This window comes from Saccoglossus kowalevskii, chromosome 9 (assembly GCF_978046115.1).
Source record: "Saccoglossus kowalevskii chromosome 9, keSacKowa6.1, whole genome shotgun sequence".
Taxonomy (NCBI): domain Eukaryota; kingdom Metazoa; phylum Hemichordata; class Enteropneusta; family Harrimaniidae; genus Saccoglossus; species Saccoglossus kowalevskii.
Genome location: NC_140649.1, coordinates 39,058,696 through 39,074,494, shown reverse-complemented (window position 1 = coordinate 39,074,494; position 15,799 = coordinate 39,058,696). Strand labels below are relative to the sequence as shown.

Here is a 15,799-nt window from a genome sequence, read left to right as displayed (position 1 = left end):
AAATATGTTAATGTTATTGAACGCAATGCGGAAGAGATTGGTGTTGTAGTACGATGTTTTGGCTTGGATTTTGATGCGAAAACGGCATGATTTTTTTTAAATAAAAAAATTTGTTGTTTTTAAAAAATAAACTGGTCATCTGAAGAATAATTTAACATTGTTCACAGTGATAACAGCTCATTCTCGAAAGGAAGCTTACCTGCTCACGCTAGTCACGATAAAAATCATACACGTGTACTCTTGAATAGACAGACGTCAATGACTATGGTAAAACTTATTCTATTTTAGCCGGCAGGATTGATTGAAATGTCCGAAAAATGACGCCAAAATACACCTTAAAAGTCCCATTTTATTTTCTTAAATCCCATTTTATTTTTTAATCCAAGGGCGAATTTACAGCAGAATTTGGTCCCTCAAATAAGGGACACGTGAGCTTTGATTCTAACCGGATACATTGCACTGGGTCGGGGAGATAGTTTGCTAAACTTCCATGTATCTTTTGTCCAATGGGTACCTGTACTTCGAACATTCGCAAGTTTTCCTAGGTAGTGCGAGACAGCTTTGTCTTTTGACCTATTAGTTTTGTGCTGACCTCTTCTCCGCGTCTTGATGTTTTGTTTTGCTTGTCATAATACTCACTGATTGATGACTTTGTTTAGATTTTGAGTTACAACTCGGCCACGACCTTTGCTTTTATCGTGAAACATGAGGAAGTTTACGTCAATTGACGGACATTGCATTTTTTAAAAACTAATGAAGCACACTGTCTATCATCCCCATTTTTTCATTTGCTGATTTCTATTCTGAAAAATTCGACCGTCCGAAAATGCACCTTAATTTTGACTCTAAAAACACGTCACATTTCTAACACCAATTATTTAAAACCGGTCGAAATTTTGGAGTTTTTACGGTGCTTTAGATATCAGTGTGAAAGCTTAAAATTGGTTAATTATGCAAATTAGGTAATTAATATGTACAGATTTTAACCCACAATTATTCAGGTCTGTCTATTGTCCTACAGCATCCATGTACATTCATTGATATGTGATGTATAGTACCTGAGATATCAGTGTGAAAGTTGGTTAATTATGCAAATTAGGTGATTAATATGCACAAATATTTACCGGAAACTAATTGGGTCTGCATAATTCTAGATTCATTGAAATGTGATGATTAGTACTTTAGATATCAGTAGAAAAGCTGAAAATTAATTATGCAAATTAGGTAATTAATATGCACAATTATTTACCCTAAAACTAATCAGGTCTCTGCATAGTCCTAAAGGATCTATGTACCAAGTTTCATTGAAATGCGATGATTAGTACTTGAGATACCCGTGGAAAAGCTGAAAATTAACTAATTATGCAAATTAGGTGATTAATATGCACAAATATTTATCAAAAACAATCAATCTCTGCATAGTCCTTGAGTATGCAAGTACCAAGTTTCATTGAAATGTAATGCTAACTACTTATATCAAATGCTGAAAATTAATTAATTATGCAAATTAGGTAATTAATATGTACTGATATTACCATAAAAACTATCAGGTCTGTGCAGTGTCGTATGACATCTATGTACCAAGTTTCATTGAAATGTGATGATTAGTACTTGAGATATCAGTGGAAAAACCGAAAATTGACTAATCATTATGCAAATTAGGTAATTAGTATCCACGGATTATTACCAAAAACTAATCAAAACCTAGCATTAGTTCAGAGCATCTATGTACCAAGTTTCATCAAAATCCAATGAGTGGTTGTTTAGATATCAGTGGAACAGTCATGGAACCACTAAAAAATAGCTAATTATCATGCAAATTAGGTAATTAATATGCACGGATTTTTACCAAAAATTAATCAAATCTGCACATATGTTCAGAGCATCTATGTACCAAGTTTCATCAAAATCCAATGAGTGGTTCTTTAGATATCAGTGGAACAGTCATAGAACAGCTAAAAATTAGCTAATTATCATGCAAATTAGGTAATTAACGAGCATGGATTTTTACCAAAACCTAATCAAATCTGCGCATTGGCCCAGAGCATCTATGCACCAAGTTTCATCAAAAACCGATGTATGGTTCTTGAGATAGCAGTGGAACAGTCGGACACACATACACACACACTAACTGCAAAGACTCCCATTTTGTGCTTCGCACATGGGAGTCAAAAAGTGCTGCATTTAAGACGTGAATAGATTCATAAAACATGGAAGATAACAGGAAATCTTAGCTGGTTTTTGTATTTTGTACAGGTGTCAGTCAAAAATTAATGATTCACTGAGACAATATGAACTGCCTTATTGCATTCATTGTGTGACTATTGTATTATTTGAAAAGTAAAAAACGCCCTCTATGAATAGCTATCATGTTGAAAGCTCTGCTTTGTATGCAAATCAACTTAAATTGTTAGCTGGTGTCCATTGGAGAGAGAAGTCAACAGTACTGTTGCCTCCTGAGAATCTACATCTTCAAACACTGCAATCTTGACCAGCAAAATCTTTCACGTTTCCAGTTGCACGTCTATTTAGCTCTTTGATTTGATAGGAACTATACAAGTAGCAACTTACCGTTTTACCAGAACCAGTCTGGGCACAAGACATCAGATCTCTACCCCTTAGTATTATTGGTATGCTGTATTTCTGCACAGGAGTAGGCTTCAAATACTTAGCTTTTGCCACATTTTTGGCAAATGTTTCATACAACTCTGCCTCGTCAAATGAGTTGATGTGTTTAGGAGCATCACGTCCTATCAATAATGCAAATTCGTTTTGTTAGATATTAATTTAGAAAACAATGCAAGACAATGGTAGAAATATAAAGCAAGGTGAAGGGATAAGAAGACATCATAGAAAATAATGCAAGAGAATGGGAGAAGTGGAAAACAATGCAATGGAGGAAGTGGGGAAAAAATACACAAAAATAAAAAGTGATGGAGAGAAACAATTGAAAGCTGCATGATGGACGGGAAACTATCACATTCATCTTTGATGGTGGACAACAGTCATACCAATAATTGCCATGCCATTTTGATGCATTAGATTGCAAGGTGAATATACGAGAGATGTTTGTAAGTGATTGAAGCAGGCATGTCCAAGATTGAAGAGTAGGCAGAAATGAATTAACTTGACAAAATGGGGACCTCTTAACATAATGGATATGACACATACCAGTAACTTCAACAGGAATGGCATCATAATTGCTAAAATTTATCCCAGTTTCAATGGTTGAAAAAATCTCTGACTCCTCTTCCGGTGGCGGTGGAGGTACATATGTCACTGGTGCTGGCCTGTCAGCTAGAAAATCAGACAACATTAGAATATGCAACACAGCTACAGCAAGCATAATCCTTTACACAGATTTATAATTTCCAACTGTACAAGAAGTATTCTTACCAGCTCCTTCTCTTGTGTCTTCATTAGTACAATCTTTGGCAAAATGTCCGCTTTCTCCACACCTGAAACAGTTTCCACCCCCACCACCACCACCGCCGCCTGACTCTGCATTTGGGCATTCACGTGAAAAATGTCCACTCTCACCACATTTAAAGCAACCCCCACCACCTAAGAGATATAAAATGAGTACAAATTACTAGTATATGTCATGTTTACACAACTTTTTGTAGATTGTAATTACAAAATCATTCACCTGTCCACTGGAATAAAAGCCTCAGTTTTTTAAACACTTAACCAACCAAAGTCTACAACACAGTACCATAAAATTTCTATTAGAAGCCGCATCCATTCTTTTTGAATAATTGAGAACCAACAATTTATCATTTCTCACATGTGTAGATGCTCTAACAGAAGCCGCACCCCTCTGTTGTACTATTTTAATAGAAGCTACGACTTTTAATACAAATTTTATGGTAATCAATTTCTACATAAACAGCTGTCCCATGCTTAAGTACATTACAATATCCACTTGGGACAAACGGCTCAAACTCATTTGATGGCACAGTAATTACGAGATCTGCCAAGTCATGAGATTGACTTGATGTACACATCCCAATATTTACTCTTGTAGCAAAGAATAACAGCCAGTATAATGCACACTACATAATTTCTTTACTTGCCTGATTTCTTGTCATCGAATCCACCTCCAATCCGAGGCATTTCATCGTCGTCATTATTAGAAGTGCCAAACCCACCGGAACGTTTCTGTGTAAAAAAAAAAGTAGAATTAGTTGATATATATTCAGCACTTTTTGAAAATTTAACATTCCTTAATCCTTGCTTTCCGAGAAACACTGGATATCAAAATGTCAACAACTGTTTTCTTGTAACGCTATTAAGTGCTGAGGACTGTCACTGGGCAAGGCTATTGAAGAGTGGACATCCGTTCTCAGAAACAATATCAAAGTGGTGACAATTGTCCTCTGCCAATGCTATTGCAATCGATCGAATGCATGGTTCCTTTGCTGTTTTCAAAAAGTTGTAAAAAGACTGCTTATATTGAAAGGATATATATTTGTGATATGAACAACCTCATAATCTAGGGGTTCGCAAATAAACATGCTGCCTAAATTGGGTATATTTGTAGACATAGAAGCCTGGAGAGAAGGTTGGCTTGAAATGAGTTGTTTTATTAAAACTTTAGAAAAACAGGAAACCTGTCATAATAAATATCGCTACAAAAAATATAGGGATTGACAAATCTATGTACAACTATTATGCTATGCTACTGACAAGTGGGTCTTGACAAGACTGCCATTTTGTTCAAATTTGTTTGGAAAGTTTAAATGATTGTATGAAATCAATTTAAAAGAAATTGTATTTTCAAATGATATTTAACGTGACCCTCAGTATTAGTTTGACATCTGTTGAGGTTTCAATCAAGGGGAGGTGAGCAGGACAACCTCTGTACGAGGGATGAGCAGGACAACGCCCAATGCTTTGTGAATCTTTCAATTAGACAGTAATTAGTTTTTTTCAGGAAATAGTTGGTGAACTAATTACTTATTGTGTGTTTAAGAATGTAGTTAGCATCTTATAAACTAACAAGGTTGATTTAAAGATGTTGACCACAACATACACTGTAGCTTCGTTATAACGAACACGTCGGGAGACAGCCATTTAGTACGTTATATTGAAGTGTTCGTTATACTGAATAACCTATTCATTGCTCGTATTGACACCCAGGATCGACACCTATTCATATGCAAAACAATAAAGTCATTCTAGTTGCTTTGTTTCTTTTTATTCTACCATTGTTACACGTTACGAATAAATCAAAATAAGTTACAAAGCTTGTACATACATGTATTCCATCAATTCAATTACAAATATATTAAAAATATTCAATGTAAATGTTAGAGTAATTTAACATATTCACGATCACCAAATGTTCGTCGCCTCACTGGTTGAAAAAGCTTGTGATCTTGGTTTGTTTCCGCTTGGAAATAGCATTTTCTTTACGTGCAAACGATAATAACTGTCGAAGTTGCAAAATTTTAATGCTATCGATTAATTTTCCTTCAAACCAAGCAAGTGCTGTCTGAAGTCCGTTAACAACATCGATCGTCGCAGGAATTTCGTGATTGTCATGGGAATCGTCAATTTCACTTTCACACGGCCTATCATTGGGTGAATCGCGTACTGCTGAAATGATTTCTTCGTCCGTCATTGAACAAGTCATTTGAACATCACTGGAATTCACTTAAAATTCACTGTCAATATTTACCCACTCTCTGGCAATATCCTCTAGGTTTTCGCCACTGACCTCTTCGATGTGCTGCAAATCTCTGACGATCTCTGACAACGGGATGTCGTCTTCATCCAAATCATCGTCATTTTCCAAGTGGTCGACTGGGAAAATGGCGAGCCCCAGGCTTTTTTTCCAACACTTGTTTACCGTTGATGATGTCACCTCACTCCAGGCTTCACCGGTGACGTAGATCATTTCTTTGATGTCCAAAGTTTTGAAATAATCTTGCAAATTTATGACATCCCGGGTAACTATTTCGTGAAGCAGTTTTTTGCAATAGCGTTTCTTGAGTGCAGAAATAATTCCTGCGTCCATTGGCTGTATTTTACTTGTTGTGTTTTTCGGAAGAAAAACTGTACGAATCTTGCCGTCTTGTGTACAAAGTTTAGTGACATCAGGGTGGGCGAGACAATTTTCAAGCAATAGAATTGCCTTCTGCTCCAAACCACGCCGGCTCAGAAATGATCTTACCGATGGAACAAATTCTTCGTGGAACCAATTCTTGAAAAGTTCCGATGTCATCCAAGCATTTTGGCTGTGACTGTAACTGAGGGGTAAAGTTTCTCGGTTCACGTGTTTCATGCAGCGTGGGTTCTGGAACTTGCTAATGCACAGGGGACGCAGTTTGTGTTCCCCTGACGCGTTCGTACCAACAAGTATTGTTACACGGTCTTTATACTGCTTGTATCCAGTCGCTCTGTCTTCTTTTTTCGAAGCAGAGTCCGGTTTCATCGACATTGTAAATTTGATCTGGACAGTATGCTCCTGACTCGACAATGTCACAGAGTTCTGGAATGAATTCGGCAGCCACCGTGTCATCGCAAGATTTATCTTCACTGGAAATTTTCAGAGCGCGAACACCATGTCGATTCTTCCACCGATAAAGCCACCCCGTAGAACCAGTAAAATTGGAATCAGAACCATGCATTTCTTTGGATAACGTGATTGCTTTTTCCATAATCATGGGACCGGAAACAGGGATGTTGGCTGCCCGTTGTTCAAACAATAAATAAACTGCCTGATCAAGATCGCCGTCATTTGCCGTTTGCATTTTCTTTCGTTTCAGACCTTCCTGCTGACTACAGTTGTGAACAAAAACCTCGCAACTCCTTTTCTTTTGCTTTAAATGTCGATATGCTACTTTTGGGAATGCCAAATTCATGTGACAGGTTTGCCAAGGCTGAGACGATCGATGATACAGAGTTTATCTTCCACGGACAGGATTTTCCGTTTGCGGGACGGTGTAGAAGCCATAATAAAACTGGATAACGCTGACAATTTACGATTACGATGTTCACTGAGTAGAAACTCGAGTAAGAGTGGTTTTCCATGGCAAATGAGTCCTCTTTTAAAACAGAATTCATAGATATGATTGGATCAGCAATAATCGGAAATCACGATAAAGTATACTGACGAAAAGTGCGAAATGGCGCTGACAATGAAGTGTGATAGTCAGTCTTTTTGAAAGCAAACACGTCGGTGAAAAGACGTAAACCCTCTATCGCACCGCACCAAAGTGAAAACGGAAAGGTGTGAATATATGCTAAAGGATCGTAAACAAAAGAATAATGATGTAAAAAGAATACTACCATTTATTAAGCGTAGTGACAGCTGAGTGACGTCCGGATTTGCCGGAGCCGGTAAATGTAACCTGTTACCTCATTAATATGCAGGGGACATACAGTGTGTTCGTTATAGCGAGGTTACAGTGTAATACCAAAATTTTCTTTGCAACGAAATCACCACAAAATGATCCTGACTACTGAACAATCTGTAGTGCTACTAATGTGAAATAAAATTTGGTCATTATTTGATGGTGCATGCGACGGTTATGCAACTGTTGCATCGGTCTGTAGATCTCAGAGAAACACCATTAAAATAAAAAATATGCTCACCCCAAATCCTCTTGGTTTATCACTGTCATCACCATTAGCTGTTCCAAAACCTCCACTTGGTCGGCCAAACCCGCCGCTGGGTTTATTATCACTGTTGCGACTTCCGAATCCACCACTTGATTTGCCCAATCCGCCACTTGTACAGTCTCTGCTCATATGGCCTTCTTCACCACACTTAAAGCACCCACGCCCTCTACCACCACCACCACCTGCATAAAAGAATCAATTACAGAAATTAAACCTTATTTCATTGCAAATCTAGTCATTAGTGACTTGCAGGAACATCAATTATTCCATCATATAAACCATTGACAATTACAGTCTCCATTGGTATCTTTCTAAAGTGATCTCTAATAAGCTACGCTGTTTCAGCGAAGCCTTGCAATAACAAGCCATGCATGGCATAGTACTCATTAGTTATCAAATTTAAGGCCACCAGTCAGCCATTTTAAATATATCTGTATATCTATGATGTATAACGAATATATAAAATTTGAACATAATCAATCAAAGCATGTCAGAGATGTGGCTCGAGAAGCACATTCACTATAACAAAATAACTGCCAGTCAGCCATTTTGATTTGAAAAATGACATGCATCAAGAAGAAATAATCCAATGTATGTACCAAGTTTGAACAAAATCCAAATGTAAACAGCTGAGAAATGCTTGATTTTGATTTTTCAGTACAAAAATGGCCGCCATTCACCCATCTTGAATCAAATCGTGAAACAAAGTGATGTGGACATGTATGATATTATGTATGATGTACGTGTGAAGTAATCTGCATGCACGGACACACAAAAGTAAATCTGTCCACATTTTCGGACTGTGTTTGAGTTACCGTGTTACCCCGGGCACGCGTCCAGGGGGCCTGAACATACAAAATCGGGAAAAATTGGGGGTGGGCACTTACCAGAGGACCACTCCAAAAAAGATTTTAAAAAGTTGTTTTTGTGATCGTATGATAAGGTCAAATAAATGAATGCTTTCGTACACTTTGTACACGTACTTATTTCTTGATTTATGCGAGGTTTCAATAAACGTGAGCACTCGGTCAAGAACTGTGGGAACACTAAGACACAGGGTCGAATTTCAAGAATAAAACTTGTTTTATGTCAGCAAATGAAGTTGTATTACTCACTGAAATTGGCTACAAAGTATGGTAAGTATTGTAATCAATGCACAGTTACTTTTTTAGTAACCGTGATCAGTGCATTGGCCGGGAAAAACTACCGCTTGTAATCGAAGATGGCGATGACTTCATTAGCATAATTTTGTTCGTTTTTGACAAATAAAACTTTATTGTTGACCCCGTTCTTGGCTAAAAATCACCCTGGGCGTTTAACCGGCGATGTCCCCAACATGTAACTTTTGTGAAAACAGGGGGGTGGGCGCTTGCCCAGGGAGGGGCGCGTGCCCGGGGTAATACGGTAGTAGAGAGTTTGCCTAATGTCACAAAAAGGTCCATCCAAGGTACACACATCACAATACAATTGGAGCATTGGTTTTCAAAAAGTCAAAATGGCATTTTCACCAAAAATAAAAATATTTGCCAAAATTAAGCGAATTGAATGTCACAAAATGTTGATATATGACCAAGATCCACTCAAGGTAGTTTGCAAGATGGTAGTATTCAAGGAGAAGTAGTAATGCTATTGTTGACAGACAGTTGACAATCACCGATATAAACAGTTCCACTCATTGAGGTTGGATTTATACATGAAAGGAAACAATTTCATGTAATTGCTAATCAAATAGTGTGAAGATTTATTTATGAAGACAGCCCCCCCAACCCGAACTACTAATACATGCAAAACACGCGTACGCCACCTGATGCGTCGGCGTTGTTGCCTGCCATCTTGATACAAAGTTCCAAAACAAGTGCGTACATTTCTAACTATGATTGAATGGTTGTGGTGGTGATGTCTTCCTGGTAAAATTTTACATCCAATTTTCAAAATTAAGTCACAATCAGTGACCTGAGCTCGATCTATACGTACTTTAAAAGTATTCTCACAAAAAAATATTTTTGAATAAAAATGAGCCACATGCCCCGTAAAAAAAAAAAATCGAATAGCAGTTGACATGCAGAAATAATTTATTGGGCTTCAGAAAAAAACGTGTTCATTTAGTTGTAGCCATAAATATTTGGTGACCAGTCGATTAACAATTTGAAACTTGTGATACACACGGATGTCCTTCGATACTGAATATCATCGACCCTAATCTGGATTACCTCATTTCCCAACTTGCAAAACTGATTTGTATCTCAGCCCAGTTTTTCTTTTTTTGAACTGAGGTCAAATTCCAGTCGTTTGTCAAAATATACCGATGTTTTTCAGTGAATAATTGTGAAGCCTGTCACAGCACAAAAAAACTATGTCAATCGAAAACGAAGCGTCGGACAAACAGGAAATTACACAGCCCTACGCACTGCTAATTGTTTGGTGATTGGTGTTGAATGTCGAATTCACACCTCTGTTCTTTTTTCACCTCCATGCTTGCAGCTTATCTGCGTAATAATTTCTGAAATAAGAATCCGGGCTTGGTCAATGTGTTTTCACCAAATAAAGTTTTAATATAATGTTATAATTATGACAATCATGCCATGGATCACGCTAACTCGAATACACTCTGAATTTATCTGTGCGTGTCGACCTCGATTATTATCCAATTAAACGTCGCTTTTAACGCACTTGCCCTCGTCGTGACCAGACGCGTTCACCTATTTCAAGAAAATGTCAATTTATTTACAAGCGGCTGTCATTTATTTAGTAACTGATTTGTCGTTTTTTTAATTATTTTATAGTGATCACTATAGTCTAATGTTTAGAATGTCAAAATATGTTCTCTTTTATTTTTATTTTGAAAGTTTTACTCAGACGATCGATGAAATAAAACAGTGTAGTGACGTGCCTAGTAACCTGCTAAATAACGAGATAATTCCGACGTCAAATCCTATTTTGTCCAGCGACAGTGTACAAACGTGCGCCGATGTCGGTGACGATCTACACCAGAACAGACATATTTCGCATCTAACTCAACCCCATGCAACAAAAATTGATACTATGTGTTCATTATGGTCCATTCTTCCTCGACGAACAAGTGCGTAAGTGACAATTTAGTCAAAGACGAGAAAACTGCACAAGAAATTTGCCTTATTTACACTTATCCACAATGCAAGCTGCCATGCGACTTCCCTTCTGACATCACAAGGGGAATTTCTGTATGCAAATGAGAAGCTAATGAGGAGCCTCGTTTTAAAATACACAAAAATAAAGTTGCCGTAGACTGAGTTAAAAACACATTTTTTCACTTAAAAAAAATAATTCATGCTTAGAAACATAAAAATTAATATTTATGTATCAATGGATAATTTTAGGCATGAAAATGGCAGCCACTTCACAGGCACTTTAAGTCACTTCCGGGTACCATTATTCTGCCAATTTTGAATCAAAGAAAGCTTAGAAAGAACTCCCGTGTGCTGAGAGTATTGGAGACACATTAAAAATTAATTCAAAATTACTTGAACTTGAGATGTTGATGGAAACGCAGAAAACTAATTATGCAAATTAGGTAACTAATATGAACAGATTTAAGTGTAAAACTAATAAGGTCTGCACAATGTACCAAGTTTCATTGAAATGTGATTAGAACTAAAATAATATTAATTATTATGCTAATTAGAGAATTAATATGAACAGATTTTAACCCAAAATTAATCAGGCTGTCTATTGTCCTAGAGCACTTATGTACCAAGTTTTATTCAAATGTGATGATCAATACTTGAGATATCAGTATTAATTAATTATATTAATTAGGTGATTAAGAAGCATAAATATTTACCAAAAACCAATGTGGTGTATAGTTCTAGGTTCATTGAAATGTGATGGGTACTCTTTAAAAGTTTCATTGAAATCCAATGAGTGGCTTTTAGACATCAGTGCAACAGCCATAGAACAGCAAAAAATTAACTAATTATGCAAATTAGGTAATTAATAGGCACAATTATTTATCCCAAAATTAATCAGGTCTCTGCACAGTCCTAGAATATCTATGTCGCAAGTATCATTGAAATGTGATGATTAGTACTTGAGATATCAGGTGAAAAGCAGAAAAATAACTAATTATGCTAATAAGGTGATTAATATGCACAAATATTTACCCAAAAACTAATTAGGTCTCTGCACAGTCCTCAAGTAACTATGTACCAAGTTTCATTGAAACATGATCATTACTAGTTGAAATATCAAAAGCTGAAAAATAATTAATTATGCAAATTAGGTAATTAATAATATTAACAGATTTTTACCCAAAAATAATCAAATCTGCGCATTAGTTCAGAGCATCCATGTGCCAAGTGTCATTGAAATCCAATGAGTGGTTCTTCAAAAATCAGTGGAACAGTCATGGAACAGCTTGAAATCAGTTAATTATCATTCAAATTAGGTAATTAATATTCATAGATTTTTACCCAAAACTAATCAAATCTGCATATTGGTTCATAGCATCCATGTGCCAAGTTTCATCAAAATCCAATGAGTGGTTCTTCAAAGATCAGTGGAACAGTCATGGAACAGCTTGAAATCAGTTAATTATCATTCAAATTAGGTAATTAATATTCATAGATTTTTACCCAAAAACTAATCAAATCTGCACACTAGTTCAGAGCATCCATGTGCCAAGTTTCATCAAAATCCAATGAGTGGTTCTTCAGATATCAGTGGAACAGTCTTGGAACAGCTAAAAATCAGCTAATTATCATGCAAATTAGGTAATTAATATTCATAGATTTTTACCAAAACCTAATCAACTCTGCGCATCATCCCAGAGCATCTATGTACCAAGTTTCACGAAAATTTGATTAGTGGTTCTTGAGATAACGGTGGAACAAAAAAAGTGACATACTGTAAAGGGGGTAATTATTCACTGGGTTTTAATTTAGCTTATTTCGCTGACTGGAAAAATGCGCTAAATTAAAACACAGTGAATATGTAAAATTTAACATAGAACACATTATCTAAATGACGAAACCGTGAATTTAAAACCCACTGATTATGCCTGAAATGGTAAATCAGTGAAATTTAAACCCAGTGAAAATTAGTCAATTTATAGTACATACATACATACATACAGACAGACAGGGCAACTGCAAAGACTCGCTTTTGTGCTTCACAGGTCAACCAATATGTCTTTGTACCAACTCTGAACTGAAAATATGGCTACATAAACTGCATTCATTTAAATAAGATGACTGTCAGTCAGCCATATTACAAGTTTGAAGCAGACAAAAATGCATATGCGGTTATCCCATATGTTTGATGTAAGTTTAAACTTAAACAGTTCAAGTATGTCTGATATATAGATCCAGAACAGCTTTTATGTAAGTTTAAACTTAAAGAGTTCAAGTATGTCTGATATATAGATCCAGAACAGCTTTTATTACAATAACAAAAATGACACCAGTCGGCAATTTTAAACTTGATCAAAAAAATGAAATGCATCAAGCTCCCATTAAACATAAATGCATGTGCACATGTCCAGTGTGTGAAATTTGATCCATCTAAGTATGCAGAGACTGACTTATGCAACCATGGATGTCAATCCATAAGTCCTTGTTTACAGACTGCAGTGGCAGTAAACCAACGAATGCAACGAAAACAAAAGCATGGAATTTTTGCTCTAATCATGCAAATACATTTTTTTGTACTTTATCTGCACTACATGTTTATACTGTTTAATGAAGCAGATGGTCAATAACTGGAACAGTAAATTAATTTCTCACCTCCTTGGGGGCACTCTCTACTCATATGTCCATCTTCCCCACACTTGAAACATCCACGTCCACCTACAAATAAAAACCTTGCAATGCATCAAAGAGAAACACCTACAAATAAATACCATCATATCTGGCATCTGCATCAGTCGTTAAGGTTACCATAGTTGTCTGGGTAAGTGCCCAGGGTCCTGAACATTTAAAATTGCCAAAAAATAGGTGTGGGCATATGACCAGACATCCCCTAAAAAAAACGATTTGCGATTGAACTGCCGAAGAGAATACAATGGCAAATGAAAACATGCAACGTAAATAAAACAATATGCAACATTAAAGTATGACAAAAACAATTTATTGCTTATAATGTGACAAATAAACCAGAAATAATAACAAGCAGCCTATCGGCTGAGATAGCTCCGCTGTTAGCAATGCACATTTCAATTAAAAAACTGAAGACATCATTAGAAAATGAACAATATGAATAGTATCAAAGCAATTGAACTATTGGTTTTTAACAAGAAGTCGAAAATATCACTTTTTACCAAAAATTACAAAAATATTCACCAAAATTAGAGAATTGAAGATATCATCACAAAATGAACAAATCTGAGAGAGGTCCACATGTAGTACCTATATATGTAATATCAAAGCATTCGGACTTGCAGTTTTCAACAAGAAGTCGAAAATATCACTTTTTTACCAAAAATGACAAAAATATTCACCAAAATCAAAGAAAGCTTAGAAAGAACTCCCGTGTGTTGAGTTTTGGAGACACATTAAAAATTAATTAAAAATTACTTATACTTGAGATATTCATGGAATAACTGAAAACTAATTATGCAAATAAAGTAACTAATATGAACAGATTTAAGTGTAAAACTAATAAGGTCTGCACTATGTACCAAGTTTCATTGAAATGTGATTAGAACCAAAAAAAATATGAATTATTATACTAATTAGAGAATTAATATGAACAGATTTTAACCCAAAATTAATCAGACTGTCTATTGTCCTAGTGCATTTATTTACCAAGTTTTATTCAAATGTGATGATAAATACTTGAGATATCAGTATTAATTAATTATGTTAATTAGATGATTAGGAAGCATAAATATATACCAAAAACTAATATGGTGCATAGTCTTAGGTTCATTGAAATGTGATGGGTACTATTTAAAAGTTTCATTGAAATCCAATGAGTGGTTTTTAGACATAGAACAGCAAAAAATTAACTAGTTATGCAAATTAGGTAATTAATAGGCACAATTATTCAGGTCTCTGCATAGTCCTAGAATATCTATGTCGCAAGTCTCATTGAAATGTGATGATTAGTACTTAAGATATCAGGTGAAAATTAACTAATTATGCCAATAAGGTGATTAATATGCACAAATATTTACCCAAAAACTAATTAGGTCTCTGCACAGTCCTCAAGTAACTATGTACCAAGTTTCATTGAAGCGTGATCATTACTACTCGAAATATCAAAAGCTGAAAATTAATTAATTATGCAAATTAGGTAATTAATATATACTGAAATTACCCTAAAAACTATCAGGTATGTGCAGTGTCCCAAGTTTTATTGAAATGTTATGATTAGTACTTGAGATATCAGTGGAAAAGCCGAAAATTGATTAATCATTATGTAAATTAGGTAATTAATAATATTAACAGATTTTTACCCAAAACTAATCAAATCTGCGCATTAGTTCAGAGCATCCATATGCCAAGTTTCATTGAAATCCAATGAGTGGTTCTTCAGATATCAGTGGAACAGTCTTGGAACAGCTCAAAATCAGCTATTTATCATGCAAATTAGGTAATTAATATTCATAGATTTTTACCAAAATCTAATCAACTCTGCGCATTATCCCAGAGCATCTATGTACCAAGTTTCACCAAAATTTGATTAGTGGTTCTTGAGATAACGGTGGAACAAAAAAAGTGACATACATGCATACATACATACAGTACTCATTCCGCCCAACCTCCCGCTTTTATCGCTTTTTTTCCCCGACCGCTTATCGCTTAATTTCCGACCGCTCGCTGCTTTCCGACCGGAAACCGACTGCTTTTTTTCCGCTCGCTCGCGCTCGCTTTTGTTCGCTCGCTCACTCGCTTTTGTTCGCTCGCTCGTTCCTGCTATGGCTGGCTTCAGAAACATCGTCCGCTTGCCAACCGACCGCTGGAGTAACAATGATCGTACATTGTATGTATAAACTTAAGTTTTTAGTCGTAATAAATTTAGGTTTTAATGACGATTCAAAACACAACGCCTCTTGTTTTTCTGTGTTGGAACAAAGACGCCTTCAAATCTTGACACATTGTAACATTTGCTACGCAAGTCGAACTGTGACCTGTATTTACATATTTACGTCCTTGTGTGTGTAGTTCAACTATATAACTGGTCAATCGCGATA

The 15,799-nt window shown here is 35.9% G+C and overlaps 1 protein-coding gene across 1 annotated transcript in view; it reads right to left on the bottom strand.

Annotated features, from left to right (window-relative positions):
* Positions 1-15,799, bottom strand: part of LOC102802538 (ATP-dependent RNA helicase DDX4-like) — a 91,736-nt gene that overhangs the window by 14,846 nt on the left and 61,091 nt on the right. Inside the window, exons 7-12 of the mRNA XM_085503507.1 lie at positions 13,389-13,451; positions 7,603-7,811; positions 4,077-4,161; positions 3,397-3,564; positions 3,172-3,297; positions 2,572-2,750 (exon numbers count right to left, since the gene is read on the bottom strand). Of these exons, the coding sequence (XP_085359633.1) occupies positions 2,572-2,750; positions 3,172-3,297; positions 3,397-3,564; positions 4,077-4,161; positions 7,603-7,811; positions 13,389-13,451 (830 nt within the window). The remainder of the gene's footprint in view (positions 1-2,571; positions 2,751-3,171; positions 3,298-3,396; positions 3,565-4,076; positions 4,162-7,602; positions 7,812-13,388; positions 13,452-15,799) is intronic.